Here is a 14,723-nt window from a genome sequence, read left to right on the forward strand (position 1 = left end):
CTCGTTTATTTCTCTTGAAAATAGACTCATTCAGGATTCTAAACATATAAATTTAAGCCTCTAATTATTTTTATCCAATTTTTTATGATTTTCCAAAATCAGAACAGGGGAACTCGAAATCATTCTGACTTTGTCTCATAAAAGTTATTGTATCTCATGATTTACAATCCTATTGCTTACATAATTTCTTTTATAAGAAACTAGACTCAATAAGATTTAATTTCATATTTTATTCATCCTCTAATTCGATTTATATAATTTTTGGTGATTTTTCAAAGTTAGACTACTGCTGCTGTCTAAAACAGTTTTAGTGCAAAATGTTGATTTCCATTTTGCCCCAAATTTCACAATTCATACAATTCAGTCCTTGCTCAATTAACCCCTCAATTAAGATAATTTTCTCAATTAATACTTTTTCTAGACATTATAAGTTATTTCATAACTATTGAAATTCAGAATTTCCATATGGAACTCTAACTTCAAACTCTTTTACAATTAGGTCCCAAACATTCACTTTCTATTCAATTCTTTCAATAAAATCAGCATATAAATAATTTAAAGCTCTAATTTCATGAAAAATCATCATATACTTCCAGCACATATTCATAGCAGCTTTAAATTTCTTTCATAGAATCAAAAACTAATGAATTCAACAAGTGGACCTAGTTGTAAAAGTCACAAAAATATAAAAATTTCAAGGAGAAATCAAGAATTAAACTTTCATGAAGCTAGAGTATGAAAACCAGCTTGAACCCTCCTCCATGGCTATTTTTCAGCTGATGAATATGAAGAGAAATGAAGAGAGTTCTAGATATTCCAATTTAGTCCCATTTAGCCAATTTTGACAATTTTCCAATTTTGCCCTTATTTCATCCATTTCCTGATTTTTCTCAACTATTGCCGCCAAAAATATCTCCTTTAGGATTATTTTCACTTTAGGTCCTTACTCATTTGACAATTGAGCTATTTAATCCTTTAGCAACTTTTACACTCTTTTCAATTTAGTCCTTTTTATTTAATTAACCACCCAAACGTCAAAATTTTCTGACTAAATTTTAATACTACCTCACCAACACTCCATAAATATTTCTAAAAATATTTATGGCTCAATTTATGAAGTCGAGGTCTCGATACCTCACTCTCGACCCAATTTACCTAATTAATTCTTTTAAATCACCAAATTCACTAATTCAAAAATGCTTTTATATTCGCATTTGACTCATAGGTATTAATTTATTAAATTTTTAACTCACCCGTCGGATTTGGTGATCTCAAATCTCTATTCTCGATACCACTGAAAATTAGGCTGTTACATTACTGATTAAAATTGCTATTAGTCCATGTACTTCTTCAACATTTAAGATTTAGTCCCTGTACTTTACAAGTAAAAAGTCAATCCCCTACTCTTTCAATCTCAATTCATTATAGTTGTTTGTAATTTCTTCAAAATTTGTTAACTTAACATATTTAGTTTTTGTCAATCATATACAATGTCATATGATGACAGTCTAATTAACATGCCAAGTTGACATATTCGGTATAATCTTAATCACCAAAATTTACGAAAAACAAAATAAATTAAATGCTCAATTTGTATTAAATATTGTAATTATTTAAGTTTATTTTTACCTAATTATTATTTAGATACTATCTATCCTTAAACATTGCAGTTATTAAACTTTATTTTTGTTAAATTAATATTTAAATACTATTTTATATCAATTACCTAATTAAATTAAAAATATTACTAAATTTATCATAAAAAATTATAAAAGAAATAAAAGAAATAAAATTAAAAAACAACTTTGAAAAACTTTGGGGTCAAACACAAATAGATCTTTTTCTTAGACACTAATTATAATATAATAATAATAAATAATTTAAAACTCAAAAGCACTTAATTTTTTTACAATACTAAGAGGGTTAGGGTCACTGCTAACTTTAATTTTGATAGAAAGTACTAATAATGTTAATAGTAAGATTAAAAATAAAAACACGTAAATTTTAACTTTTAAGTACAGAAATTAAATTTTAAATTTTATCAAAATACAAAAATAACAACATATTTTAACCAATATTAATGTATCATAATTAAATTTTTGTGTTTTATAAGTTTAGCATATTATTGTATTTTTATTGGTTTTTCTAAATCTCCAATCATGCCATAAAATTTTCATTTCGTATTCTATGAATGCAATTGTGCTGTATGTATAATTTTTCTTGAGATTTTATTATATCTTATTATAGTAGATTCGGTAAGATATTTTTAAATCAACAATAATGATTAAAAGAGAGACATAAAGAAATTATAATAGCATGATTAAGCTATATTAAAGAGAGACATAAAGAAATTATAATAGCATGATTAAGCTATATTAAATATTAAGAAATTAAAATGATGACACGAATAAGTTAAATTGATTATTGAATATATTATTTTTTTAAAAATTTATTTATTTATTGCAAATCTATCAACTGTGAATTAACAAAATTTTTCTCTTTTATTTCAATTATTGATTTAAAAGGAATCCTATTATAATGGATATTTAAATAAATGTGACCTTCAGCATAAATAATATTTGTTCAAAGAGGCATGGAGCGTAGTTTTTTTAATTAAGCCCAAATAAGTAAAAGCGTGGATCCAGGGCGGAACAAGGACCCACATGATTTCCACGGGCTTCATCGATCTCACTGGTTTTAGGTTTAGGTTATTCTCATTCTTCTGATAAAACCCTAATTTTTATTCCTATAAATACATAGCCACCATGGTATTTTTCTTCGTCGCAGTTGCGCTAGTCTCATCCTGTTATCTGCTTTTCACTTTGATTTTTCTTTTTTTAAAATTCAGTATCTCCTTCGATTTTTTTATTAAAAATTTTCGATTGTTTTGTTTTAGTTTGATTTTCTTTCATCGGAGAAGTTAATCGTAAATAAGATCGCAGTGATGACCTCATGAAATTCAAGCTCAACAGACCGGAATGCAGGCTTCTCATCTGAGAACTTTGCGTGTCGACCACCCCGCTGAACTGAGCGATCTATTCCTCTCGTTCTCCGTTTAAAATTTATTTTTGAAGTTTTTCATTATTTTTTAGAAAACATTAATTTTGGAGGTTGCAATGAGGATTCACAGCTCCCTCTTCTGATATTGTTGAAGAAATTAGCTGGCAGAATCGAACCTATAACTTTTTCGCCACCACTGAGCAATCTCTTTTTTTTTCATTGATTTTTTTTATAAATCAAATGAGTTTTTTTTCCAATTTTCTTAGTTTCTTATTTTTAGTGAATTATATTGTTAGGTGTGGATTTTTGGTAGTTGATGATGATGAAGCAAGAATTTTATATATAATCCAACACTTGATCTGAGATATTCATTATCGAGTGATGTTCAAACCATTGCTTCTGAATCTGCTTAACTATGATTTTAAAGATTTCAATTCGAGTATTTTTCAGTGTATTTTTTTTTATTTCAGACTTGATTAAGAATCTAGTAGGCTTGCAATGTCTTGATAATCATCAAATGATGAATTTGGAAAAAAAAAATCTTAGGACACCTTCCTACATAGCTTTAATATTAAAGCTATGGATGAGAAGAACATTTCCTTTCTGATGATGAGTGATGACCATTGTGCAAGTAATGTCCCCGGTAACTATTCTGTTTTTGGTAACGGAACCGGGATTTTGGTAATTCAATATTCAAAAAAAGAAATATTTTAAAATTAAAACACATTAGACCTATTTATTTACTGGTCGATTTGAAATTTGAACTGAGCTTTAAGTAAATGAAATTTGAACATACAGTGCTTGTTCAAATTTATTAGCTATTGTATAAGTTCTTTATTCTCTTATATTGAAATGCAATGAAAGAAGTTTCGATTCGGAAAAGGGTTTTACTGCTTAGCAAATGATTATAGAGCAGTAGTCCCCTTGAGTAGACATTATGATGAATAATCCAATCTACAGTGTAATCCCAGCCAGTCATTACACCATCTCTGACAACGAAGGATAAATGAGAATCTCTTAGAAACGAGAACCACCATCAAAAAAACAAATAAAAGCACCTGGAACAGAGGATAGGCAGCGAAGAACATCAGAATCACTAGATTCTAAAATCTGGTTCAGCTATTTCAGCTTTTAACAAGAAAAGAACCATGCTTCACCGCCATTTTTTCTGATTTGGCTTGCACAAGTGCATTAGTTTCATCAGTGACTGCTGCGATTCCTGCTAAACACAATTCTGAGTCGATAATGATAAGGGTAATGATAAAATTGAATTCAAGTTTGTGAGCATGAAATTTATATGCCAGACCTCTAGAATTTATGCAAGATTAAGTGAGTCGGAATTAGTTTGATAATATTGACAATTCCGAGTTGATAATGTGATAGGATTGAATGAAGTTTGTGAGCATGAAATTGCGTAATCGGAATTAGTTTGATCAGATTGAAACAGAGTACCCATACCTTGAAAAATGAATCCATAAAGATTTGCCACTAGAAACTGCACATTAAACAAATAAGATGGAAGGCACATGCTGAACTTTGTAAAAATCTTCACCTCGAAACCTATCCACAAATGCTTTTGGCATCTCTTCAATATCCAACTCACGGAGAGCACCAAGTGATTTCATTCCTTCGGGAAGCATCTTCAAGTTTGCACAATTGATGATCCGAAAACTCCTAAGCCTTAGCACTGCACCTTCTTCAAGATTTAACTCTTCCAAGCATTCTAGTGAGTGAAACTCTAAGAACTCAAGTTGGGGAAAGCCGTTGACTGATATTGTCATTTTTTGTCCATCATAGGAGTGTGCTTTTAGTCTCAAAATCAGTAATCTCGGCAGATTCTCAATTACCCTCACCGAGTCTTGCTTGAGATGAGTATGTTCTAATGTCAACTGAGTCAGATTTGGTGGGAATTCATGTGAGCTAGGTAACTTTCTTACCGTTCCTCTGATATGCAACTTGATGAGATTTTGAAGAGCAGAAAGTTGAGTGAGTGGTGGAAAATCAGCATCTTCAGCACGCAGGTACAGGGATTGAAGTTGTACAAGTGCCAAAATGGAATTGAATATTTCAGTAGCTTTCAAGCTGAAGTTTCCTCTGATTCCCAATTTTCGCAGGCTGGTTAACTTTGCAGGGTTGTTTTGCATCCATTTTTCTACATTTATTTCTGATAGAACCTGGAGATGCAGCAGTGTGTCGACTCGCAGAGGCCCTCCGTATTTATGGCCGCACATATAAAGATGCCGTAACTTAATTAGCTTCCATATTACATTGGGAATAATTTTCAGATGAAGATTTGCTGCAACATCAAGTGTCTGCAGATTTCGCAAAGAACTTATGGATGGCGAAAGCTCCTGCAAGTTGGTCTCCTTCAACCCTAAGTACTTCAAATGAATTAGCACCCCAATTATACTTGAAACCTTACTACATGGTATGCCGTCCAACTCTAGGATTCTGAGCAATTTGAAGCTTTTGCCAATATAGTCCAGATCACTGACTTCCATTTTATAAGGATCATTTATATAATAATTAACCTGGCTTTGGTTATGATCAACTCTAAAGAATAGGAGTGACCGGAGTTGGGGATTCGAATACTTGCATTGAGGCCACTGAAAGGTTGAGTAGATGGCATGACGACGAGATTTTGCTGAAGGCTGGAGATTTTGACACCCTTGAATCTCATGAAAGCTCTCAGCTTTGGCCTTTGAGAGGGATAGATCTCGGAGAAGATCATGAAGACGGCATTGTTTAACTCTGTCGTTGACACTCCACTTGGCTACTTGAACCATGTTTCTCTCGATTAACTCATTCAAGTAATCCTCTGCAACGTCCTCCATCCTTTCCCCTTGCTGCGGAATCAAACCCTCTGCAATCCACAGCCTAAATAGTTTGTGGGAGGGAATCAAGCGGTCCTCTGGGAATTGGCCTAGATGTAGGAAGCAAGATTTGAGGTAATATGGCAAATCATTATAACTCAAAGCTAGTATGGCTGACACTCCATCTGCATCTCGTGCGAAGAGTGAGTGCATGTTGGAAAGAACCCTTTTCCATTCCCCCAGATTTTTTTTCGTTGAAAGCAATCCTCCCACCACAATGATGGCAAGTGGTAATCCAGCACATTTTGCTACAATCTCTTTCCCTGTTTCCTCCAACTGCGGTGAACCGTATGAGTCGTTGTTATGAATGAAAGCTTTCTTGCAGAACAACATCCAGCCATCTTCTTCACTAAGAAAATGCAAATGATAGGGAATACTTTGAGCATCTGCTTTCAAAGCAATACCCTTGTTGCGTGTTGTTAGCATCACTCTGCTTCCATTACTTCTGTCAGGAAAAGCCTTTGCAATCGAATTCCATGCTTCGATACTCCATACGTCATCCAAGACTACCAAATATCGCTTCTTTCTTAGGTGTTCAAAGAGAATACCTTCGAGTTCTTCTTCTCCCAAACTTTCCAATTTCCTTCTTGGTGATCCCACTTGCTTTATAATTGCCTCAAGTAGGTCTTTACTACTGAATTCCTGGGAAACATAAACCCATGCTCGAGAACGAAAACAAGCCTGGATATCACCATGATTGTAAACCTTTTTTGCCAGAGTTGTCTTTCCGATGCCCCCCATTCCGACTATTGAAATCGCATGCCATTGGTCATCGGTCTTGACAAGTTGTTTCACAAGCTTATCTATGTCTTCGTCCAGGCCAACAATATCCTTCTCTTCACCGCGAGGAGATGATCTTCTCAGCTTCCGAAGCCTCTCCCTTGCAGTACTGATACCTTCCCCAATGTTTCTGATGCCGTACGTTTCACGACTAGCAGATATATTAACGATTCTTCCTCGGATTTGAAGAAGCTCATTAGCGATGTTGGAGCGATATTTCCATTCTTTGAAAACGGAAGCAGACCTTTTGAAGAAGTTGTTTTTCTTGAGGGACTCCATTCTGAGGAGGAACTTGTCGATGAGATCCTCAGCGTCATAGGCAACATTTCTGATATCGGACACCCAGTTGCGCACTCTCTCGTCGTCATCTTGCTTTGCTTCTGCATCCTTTAAGAAACATCTCATCCGAACCAATTCCTCTTGTAGACGCTCCACATGTTTTCTAACATCCGTGTGAAAATCAATTTCTTCCAGTATGTCAGCTAGTCTTTCTCCAACAAAGGAAACTGCAGCTTCCGCCATGCTAACCGGCCAAAGGTGGCTGGAACGATTTTTTTCTTTTGGAAGAGGGTTGCAATGAACTTCAGTATGCAATAATTGCCTTAAACTGAGAACATTTCTTGAAGATCGAAGTCGGTAAACACCGAAGAAGTCTCCTTTTTGGGTCCACGTGCAGGAGTCAATTTTGTAATATCCTCCTTATTTAATTCCTTTGTGGAAAAATTATTTGACAGACTTCACTCAATCAATTAAAAGAAGAAATGCTTTGATTATTTTGTTTACATGTAGTGATGATGTGGAATACAGTAGTAAAGAAAAGAAAATAGAGAAAAGTTAAAAGAAAGTAAATCAATACGTATTATATTATTTGAATAATTAAAATTAGAAAAGAAAATAAAAATAAAGTAATTTTAATATTTTTTTCAATAAACAGTGAAAATGAAAAGAAATGATTAGTTATAATGAATTTTTCTAGTAATAACTTCTTATTTTTAGTAATAATATCCTTTCTTTAGGCAAAAGAAATTATAATGACTTTTTTATATATAATTTTAACATTTTCATAAAACTATTTATAAAATATAAAAATGATAAAAATATTTTATCTTAAAATTTTGTTTTATTTTCTTTTTCTAGTTTTCCCAAACAAAAATTGGAGAAAATAAAGAATTCTTAATTTCATTGTTTAAAATAATGTTAATCTGCAGTTTACTCCTTGGACTTGTTGAAAAGTATTTAATTGACACTTAAACTTTTTAAATTTATATTTTGTTACACACATTGTTTGATTTCTTAATTGTATAAAATTTTTAAGGGTTAACATATAATTTACCCTTGAATTTATCTAAAAGCAACTCAATTTGTTAAAAGGTACTTAACTGGTACATAAACTTATCCAAAAAATTATTTTTAAAATTAATTTATATTTTAAAATATTTTTAATTTTTAATTTATGTTTATATTATTATAAAATTGATTATTAGTGTCATATCAACACAAACTAATAATATCAATTAAATAAAACCGACTAAATATTTTTAAACAATCTCAAAGAGAGACTACATATTATCTCTTTAAATTAAAATCTCTATTCAAACAATATGATTTTATTTCCTTCTCCTTCCCCACTCCCAAATAAACATAAGGTAATTTAATTTTTGTTCTTTGTCCGTTATTGCTTTGCCGAAATTTCCAGTCATTTACCGTGAAAGTGGTGCCGAAATTTCCAGTCATTTACGGCCACATAGTGTCAAACCAGTAAGAACAGAAAACCTGTGCCTTAATGCAAGAATATTACGTATTATATGTTGACTCGAGGTTTTTCTAGTCGCAGACTTCTTGGTTTTTAGTCATAATTTATTTTCCTTTTAATAGCTCTAAAGTTTATAGGTTTTCATATATTTGAGCGCTTTATTTATAAAATAGTCCGTTTATCAATCTGTTCCGGTGTCAGTCATGGGAATATATTCCTTTCCAAGGCTGGTATCAGCCCACTTCTTGATGTTGTTTATAGCACATGTTTATTCATTAAATTCTGATGAGTCATCTGCTCTTCTGGCCTTGAAAGCCTGTATCAGTCCTGCTTATCAAAATGTCTTGGCAAACAACTGGACAACAGCTACTTCAGTTTGTAATTGGATTGGTGTCATTTGTGGTGGCCAACCCCAGAGGGTCGTAGCCTTGAGCCTTTCTTTCATGGGTCTAGATGGCACCCTCCCTCCAGTTGGTAACCTATTACACACTTTTATGGTTTTTTCCGAACCTGTTAGTTTTGTACCTTGAAAAGAGTAGACTCAATTCCTTGAACTGTGAGGAGCCTGCCTACCAACATGGTTCATGGTTCTATACGTGGAAAACTATTTTGTAGGTACAACTCCATCAGCTTTAGGCAGCATAACTTCGTTGAAGAAGATCGATTTGAGCTACAATAAGCTCTCAGGTTCCATTGCTTCTACCATTTTTAATTTGTCTTCACTTCAGATAATTGATCTTAGCCACAATATGCTAGCTGGTAATCTTCCAGCAGACATGGCCAACCGTCTTCCAGAATTAAAGGAGCTTTATCTCTCTGGGAATCAACTTTATGGACAGATCCCAAGCAGTTTGTTCAACTACCGACAGCTAAAAGTACTATGTTTGTCTTCTAACAGTTTAACAGGAAATATATCTATAAATCTTGGGAACTTGACCATGCTCAAGGACTTGGATCTTAGCACTAACAACTTTGAAGGTATGCCTGATTGCCTATTTGAATCAGACCATTTTTAGTATAACTACCAATCTTTGAAACATGTTTTTTTTTTGTCTTGATTCGGAAAGTCAATAAGCTTTGAACTTCAGGAATTCATCTACTAGGACTTTTTCTATTAGCTGTAAAACTAACTAATTAATTGTAATTTTTACTAGTAGCAGGTTTTTTAACTGATCATAAAATTTACTTCTATATCTTGAAAGTAAGTTTCATTTTAATTTGTCATCTTTAGATTCTAAGATTGATAGTAAAAAATATTTTAAAATTTTGGTTCTTCTTTTTTGATTAACCCTTCTTGTAGTACAAGTCATCAAAATGATCCACTATCTAACTCATATTATAAAATTGACGATATTGATATGGAGTCATGACCACATGAAATGAATGGATCAAAATCATACCTAATAATGAACTTTTCTTCGTTCTTCTCTATACCAGTTTTCAGTTTAATTGTAGTGTTTCATTAGATGATTTATCCTGACAATCTATAGGCACAGTTCATAATTTCCGTTTTTAGTATTTACTTTACCAAGATGTTTCTTTGTAATTGTTTTAATGTAGGTCGCATTCCAAGCAGTATTGGTAACTGTTCATCACTCAAGACAATAAACTTCAGCGAAAACAACTTGGAAGGTATACCATAGTACTTAGCTAAGCTAGGTTGATAAACCTGTTTGTTAGCCTGGATCGCAAAACAAAGCACCATCTTGAAATGGGTTGAAGTAACTACAACGTCTTTTCTTATACCGGTTGATCAAATATATCTTGATGCCAAAAAGGACTAAGGGGAAAATTGATGACCGGGGGGGGGGGGGGGGTTTCAACTTAAGAGGAATTTATTGCTATGTTGCATGGACTCTTCAAAATTTTTGAAGTATGTCCAACACACTTTGGGAATTTGTCCGAGGATATGGCCTTCTAAATACAAGGACAATACAAAATGAAGAAATGCCCTTGTGAGATGCATACCCATATTTGAAACTCACGCCCGATTCTGAGTATACATATGTATGTTGTATGCATCCTCTTCCATGGAGGTGGCATAAATGACTTAGGAAATCTTCCACCGATATCTCATGCATTACTAGTTGCAAGGCTTAATATCTCATGCATTTCGCATATCATGTAAAAGTACAGGTAGAAACAAGCAGGGTAAGTTCGTATGTGACCTTTTGTTGTGTAGGGGATGAACAAAAACCTGGCTTCTTTTTGGGAGATAGAATCAGCTATTGCCTGTTTTAGGAAGGTTGCATCATGTTGACTATGATAAAGTTATAGTGCTTGTGTATTTCATTCAGTCCCCTTTGGAGAAGTTAAGGCTTTTTTCTAGAAATAGCACCGTTAAATAATGGTTAACTTCCTAATGAAACCTCAAGTAACAATGTTAGTAGAAATTGTAGAATTCAGTGAAAGCAAATCTTGTGACTCTTACTTGGGCATGTAAGTTTTATATATGGCAGGTGCAATACCATCAGAGATTGGCCTCTTCCTTCCAAATCTTCTTGAGCTTCAACTTCGGGGAAATAAATTTCAGGGAACCATCCCTAGCTCCATCGCGAATGCATCTAAACTCACTTTGTTGGACTTGGCTGATAACTCATTTACTGGCCCTATTCCTATGACAATTGGCAGTCTGAGAAATCTCCAAAAACTTGATTTAGGACACAATCAGTTAAGCAGTGAATCCTACACTCCAGAATCAAGCTTTATAAATTCATTAACAGATAACAGGAATTTGAGAAAGATAGTGTTATCAGGCAATCCTCTGGATACCATGCTCCCTATGTCTATTGGAAATCTCTCCACTTCTCTTGAATATCTTGAGTTAACTAATTGCAAACTTAAGGGCAGCATTCCCGCTGAAGTTGGCAGCTTAAGCAGCTTGATTTCCTTAAAGCTAGGAAACAATGCATTGACAGGTGTTATTCCAGGTACAATTGGACATCTGGAAAACCTGCAAAGTTTGCAACTTCAAGGTAATAAATTACAAGGATTCATTCCTTATGATCTTTGTCTGTTGGGACGGATGTTTGAATTGTTTTTAGGTGGCAATGAGCTCTCTGGGTCCATACCAAAATGCCTAAGTAATCTCATCGCTCTGAGGAACCTCAGCTTAAGCTCTAATAGATTGACTTCCACGATACCGTCCAGCTTGTGGAGCCTTGTGGATATACTGGCCATAAACCTGTCATCAAATTCTTTACAGGGGTCTCTCCCATTAAGCATTAGATATCCGAGAGCTTTGGTCGAAATTGATTTGTCAAATAATCAGTTATCAGGCCACATCCCAGTCAGTATTACGTGCAATCTAGTTTACCTCTCTTTTGCAGTAAATAGATTGCATGGTCCCATTCCAGAATCCCTTGGTGGGGCTATGGCCTTGGAATTCTTGGATCTCTCTCGTAACAACCTGTCCGGCGTAATTCCAAAATCCTTGGAAAAACTCCATTACCTTATATATTTTAATGTGTCTTTTAATCAACTCGAAGGGGAGATACCTGGTGCGGGATCCTTTGCTAACTTCACAGCCCAATCATATTTGATGAACAAAGCACTTTGCGGTGCAGCACGATTGCAAGTTCGGCATTGCAGGACTAAATCGACTGGTAAAAGATTGCCGAAGACTATTTTGCTTCTTACAATGATTCTGCTGCCAGTTACTGCATCAATTTGTTTCCTATCACTAGTATACAGGGTCATAAAACACTTCCGGGAAAAGGTATACAGGGTCATAAAGCACTGCCTGGAAAAGCAAGAGGATCCACTCTTAACAACAAACAGAACAATTTTGTACCAAGAAATTGTGCTAGCGACAGATGGATTTAGTGAAAGCAACCTTCTTGGCACTGGAAGTTTTGGTTTTGTTTACAAGGGAAAAATGAAAGAGGAGAAGAACGTTGCCATAAAGGTTTTCGATTTGAATCTAGAGAGAGGAATGAAGAGTTTTCAGGTTGAATCTGAATTACTGACTAAAGTTGGTCACCCTAATCTTGTCAAACTAATGAACAGCTGCAGTGATAACAATTTTGGAGCCTTGGTGCTGGAATACATGCCCAATGGAACCCTGGATAAGTGGCTTTACACTCACAATTATTTTTTGAATCTCTTGCAAAGACTTGATATAATGATAGAAGTTGCATCAGCTATGAGCTACCTTCATTCAGAACATATCATTCACTGTGATTTGAAACCTACCAATGTCCTGCTGGATGAAGACATGGTTGCTCGTGTAAGTGATTTCAGCATTGCCAAACTCCTAGATGGCAGAGATGCTGCAGTGCAAACAGGGACCATGGCCACTATTGGGTACATGGCACCAGGTACTAATGTTATATATGAAATTTGATTCATATGTGTGATTTCTCTGTGATTTGTATTTTGAAAGCTAATTGTTATTGACGCAATGTACTAAACTGTAGAGTATGGATCGAGTGGAATTGTATCTGAAAAAACAGATATCTACAGCTTTGGTATTCTACTGATGGAAACATTCTCTGGAAAGAAGCCTACAGATAATACATTTAATGGAGAAATGAATTTGAGGAGCTGGATATTTGAGTCATTACCTAATGCAGTGGACAGAATCATTGATGTCACTTTGCTGAAAAATGATCAGGAAGACATAGCAGCTAAAACAAGATGCATAAAATCAATCATGAAAGTTGCTTGGTTTTGTACTGTAGAATCGTTTTCTAAGAGGAAGACTATGATAGAAGTTGAGTGCAAGCTCTGTAGGATAAAATCCCGCTTTTTAAGAGATGCCAAATTGATAGAAGAATGTGAAGTAACCCAAATGGCATTGCATCCTAGGATTTTGTTTCGAGAGCTTAAGTTAGCAACAGATGGATTTAGTGAAAGAAACCTGCTTGACTCGGGGAAATCTAGCTTTGTGTACAAAGGAACTCTGGAAGACAAGTGCGTCGTTGCAATAAAGATTTTTAATCTACAGAAAAGAGGGTTAGAAGGTTTTGAAGCTCACTGTCAAGCATTGTCATTTATTCGTCATCGGAATGTTGTTAAACTCCTGAAATGTTGCAGTGACATTGATTTCAAAGCCTTGGTGGTAGAATACATGCCCAACGGGTCTCTCCAAAACTATCTACACCCTGGCATGAATATCTTCAACTTTCACCAAAGACTCGAAATAATGATAAACGTGGCATCTGCTTTGTCTTACCTTCATTCTATGCGTGTCATTCACTGCAATTTAAACCCCACCAATGTCTTGCTAGATGAGGATATGGTAACTTATACTGTCTATTGCATTGCATGCTTATGTGATTCATCTTATGAATATATGGTGTTGATATGTACTCAATTTTCATTTTTGGTTTGGAGGGGGTTGTGGCAGGTTGCTCGCATAAGTGGCTTCAGCATTGCCAAATTCTTAGACAAAGGAAGTGCTGCAACAATAACCACTACAATGGCAGAAACTCCTGGTTATATAGCACCAGGTGATCTAATTTCTTGGGCTTATTTCTTTATAATGGTTTCAAGTATGGATAAAATTTTTATAATTCCTATTATTACTATCTTCCATGCAGAGTATGAATCAACTGGAAATGTTTCCGAAAAAACTGATGTATACAGTTTTGGTATCCTATTGATGGAAACATTTACCATATTAAACCCAATAGAAATGAATTGGAGGAGCCGGATTTGCGACTCATTACAATCAGAAGATAAAATCGTAGGCCTCAATTTTCAGCAGACTGATCAGGAAGGCTTCACTGCTACTTCAACACTGACTACAAGATTTTTACGTACGATCCTGAGATTGATTTATTGTTGCACTTCAGAGTTGCCTGATGAGAGAAAGGGTATGTGGGAAGTTGAAACAGAGCTCGTAAGGTTGAAACAACATGTTGGAACATTGGCAGCAACAAAGCAAAAACAAATTTGAATTTTGCAAAGAAAGTGTTGAAGTTGGCCTGCATGCAGCACATGAAGCAGCCAAGGAGCAGACCACGCAGCTCAAGTCATGCGGATGAAGTGCATGCAACTCGTAAAAGGTCAAGCTGCTGTATGTTACTTGGATGAAATACAGCAGCATACAAATGTACCGTATGTTGTCCGGATGAAGTAAGGTTTTATAGCAAGCGACCTGTATATGATTTGACAAAAACTTTTTGACTGGATAAAGTTAGTCAAGTACTTACCAGTTCTAGACAGGTCCTAGGTTATCATTATAATGTTTTTAAAGTTTGTTTACTTGCACAAGTTAAATTTATTGCTCTTTCTGTGTAATAGTATTATATATGTACATTTTTCTTTAACAAAAATGTAAGAGAGAAGTCAGTTTTTTGTTTCTCCTTCAA

At 34.5% G+C, this 14,723-nt stretch overlaps 2 protein-coding genes and 4 non-coding genes across 9 annotated transcripts; 5 read left to right on the forward strand and 1 right to left on the reverse strand.

Moving 5' to 3' along the window:
- The first annotated feature begins 2,934 nt into the window (after positions 1-2,934).
- LOC128284596 (small nucleolar RNA Z107/R87) lies at positions 2,935-3,036 on the forward strand. Its single transcript, XR_008275021.1, has one exon. It is a non-coding gene; the product is annotated as a small nucleolar RNA Z107/R87 (small nucleolar RNA).
- A 70-nt stretch (positions 3,037-3,106) lies between these two features.
- Positions 3,107-3,204, forward strand: LOC128284982 (small nucleolar RNA R30/Z108). The gene has a single exon (XR_008275398.1). It is a non-coding gene; the product is annotated as a small nucleolar RNA R30/Z108 (small nucleolar RNA).
- A 109-nt stretch (positions 3,205-3,313) lies between these two features.
- On the forward strand, positions 3,314-3,409 carry LOC128284602 (small nucleolar RNA snoR31). Its single transcript, XR_008275027.1, has one exon. It is a non-coding gene; the product is annotated as a small nucleolar RNA snoR31 (small nucleolar RNA).
- Positions 3,410-3,509: 100 nt separating this feature from the next.
- LOC128284593 (small nucleolar RNA snoR31/Z110/Z27) lies at positions 3,510-3,614 on the forward strand. Its single transcript, XR_008275018.1, has one exon. It is a non-coding gene; the product is annotated as a small nucleolar RNA snoR31/Z110/Z27 (small nucleolar RNA).
- A 121-nt stretch (positions 3,615-3,735) lies between these two features.
- Positions 3,736-7,441, reverse strand: LOC108477410 (putative disease resistance protein At1g50180). 4 transcript variants are annotated; one of them, XR_008274562.1, is made up of 3 exons: positions 4,459-7,440; positions 4,148-4,219; positions 3,736-4,058 (listed from the first exon to the last, which is right to left on the reverse strand). XR_008274562.1 is itself a non-coding variant. In XM_053022019.1 (2 exons), exon 1 carries the CDS (start codon positions 7,173-7,175, stop codon positions 4,503-4,505), a length of 2,673 nt encoding a protein of 890 aa, XP_052877979.1. In that variant the 5' UTR covers positions 7,176-7,441; the 3' UTR covers positions 3,736-4,234; positions 4,459-4,502. The 4 variants fall into 4 exon arrangements, 2 of the variants coding, with proteins under 2 accessions (XP_052877979.1, XP_052877978.1); XR_008274561.1 differs by having other exon boundaries at positions 3,736-3,989; positions 4,059-4,219; XM_053022019.1 differs by having other exon boundaries at positions 3,736-4,234; positions 4,459-7,441.
- A 905-nt stretch (positions 7,442-8,346) lies between these two features.
- On the forward strand, positions 8,347-14,723 carry LOC108477618 (receptor kinase-like protein Xa21). Its single transcript, XM_017780139.2, has 7 exons — positions 8,347-8,880; positions 9,022-9,384; positions 9,967-10,038; positions 10,866-12,725; positions 12,825-13,648; positions 13,757-13,859; positions 13,950-14,723. The coding sequence occupies exons 1-7, from the start codon at positions 8,610-8,612 to the stop codon at positions 14,306-14,308; spliced, it is 3,852 nt and encodes a 1,283-aa protein (XP_017635628.1). The 5' UTR covers positions 8,347-8,609; the 3' UTR covers positions 14,309-14,723.

The sequence above is a fragment of the Gossypium arboreum genome, chromosome 11, assembly GCF_025698485.1.
Source record: "Gossypium arboreum isolate Shixiya-1 chromosome 11, ASM2569848v2, whole genome shotgun sequence".
In the NCBI taxonomy this organism is placed as follows: domain Eukaryota; kingdom Viridiplantae; phylum Streptophyta; class Magnoliopsida; order Malvales; family Malvaceae; genus Gossypium; species Gossypium arboreum.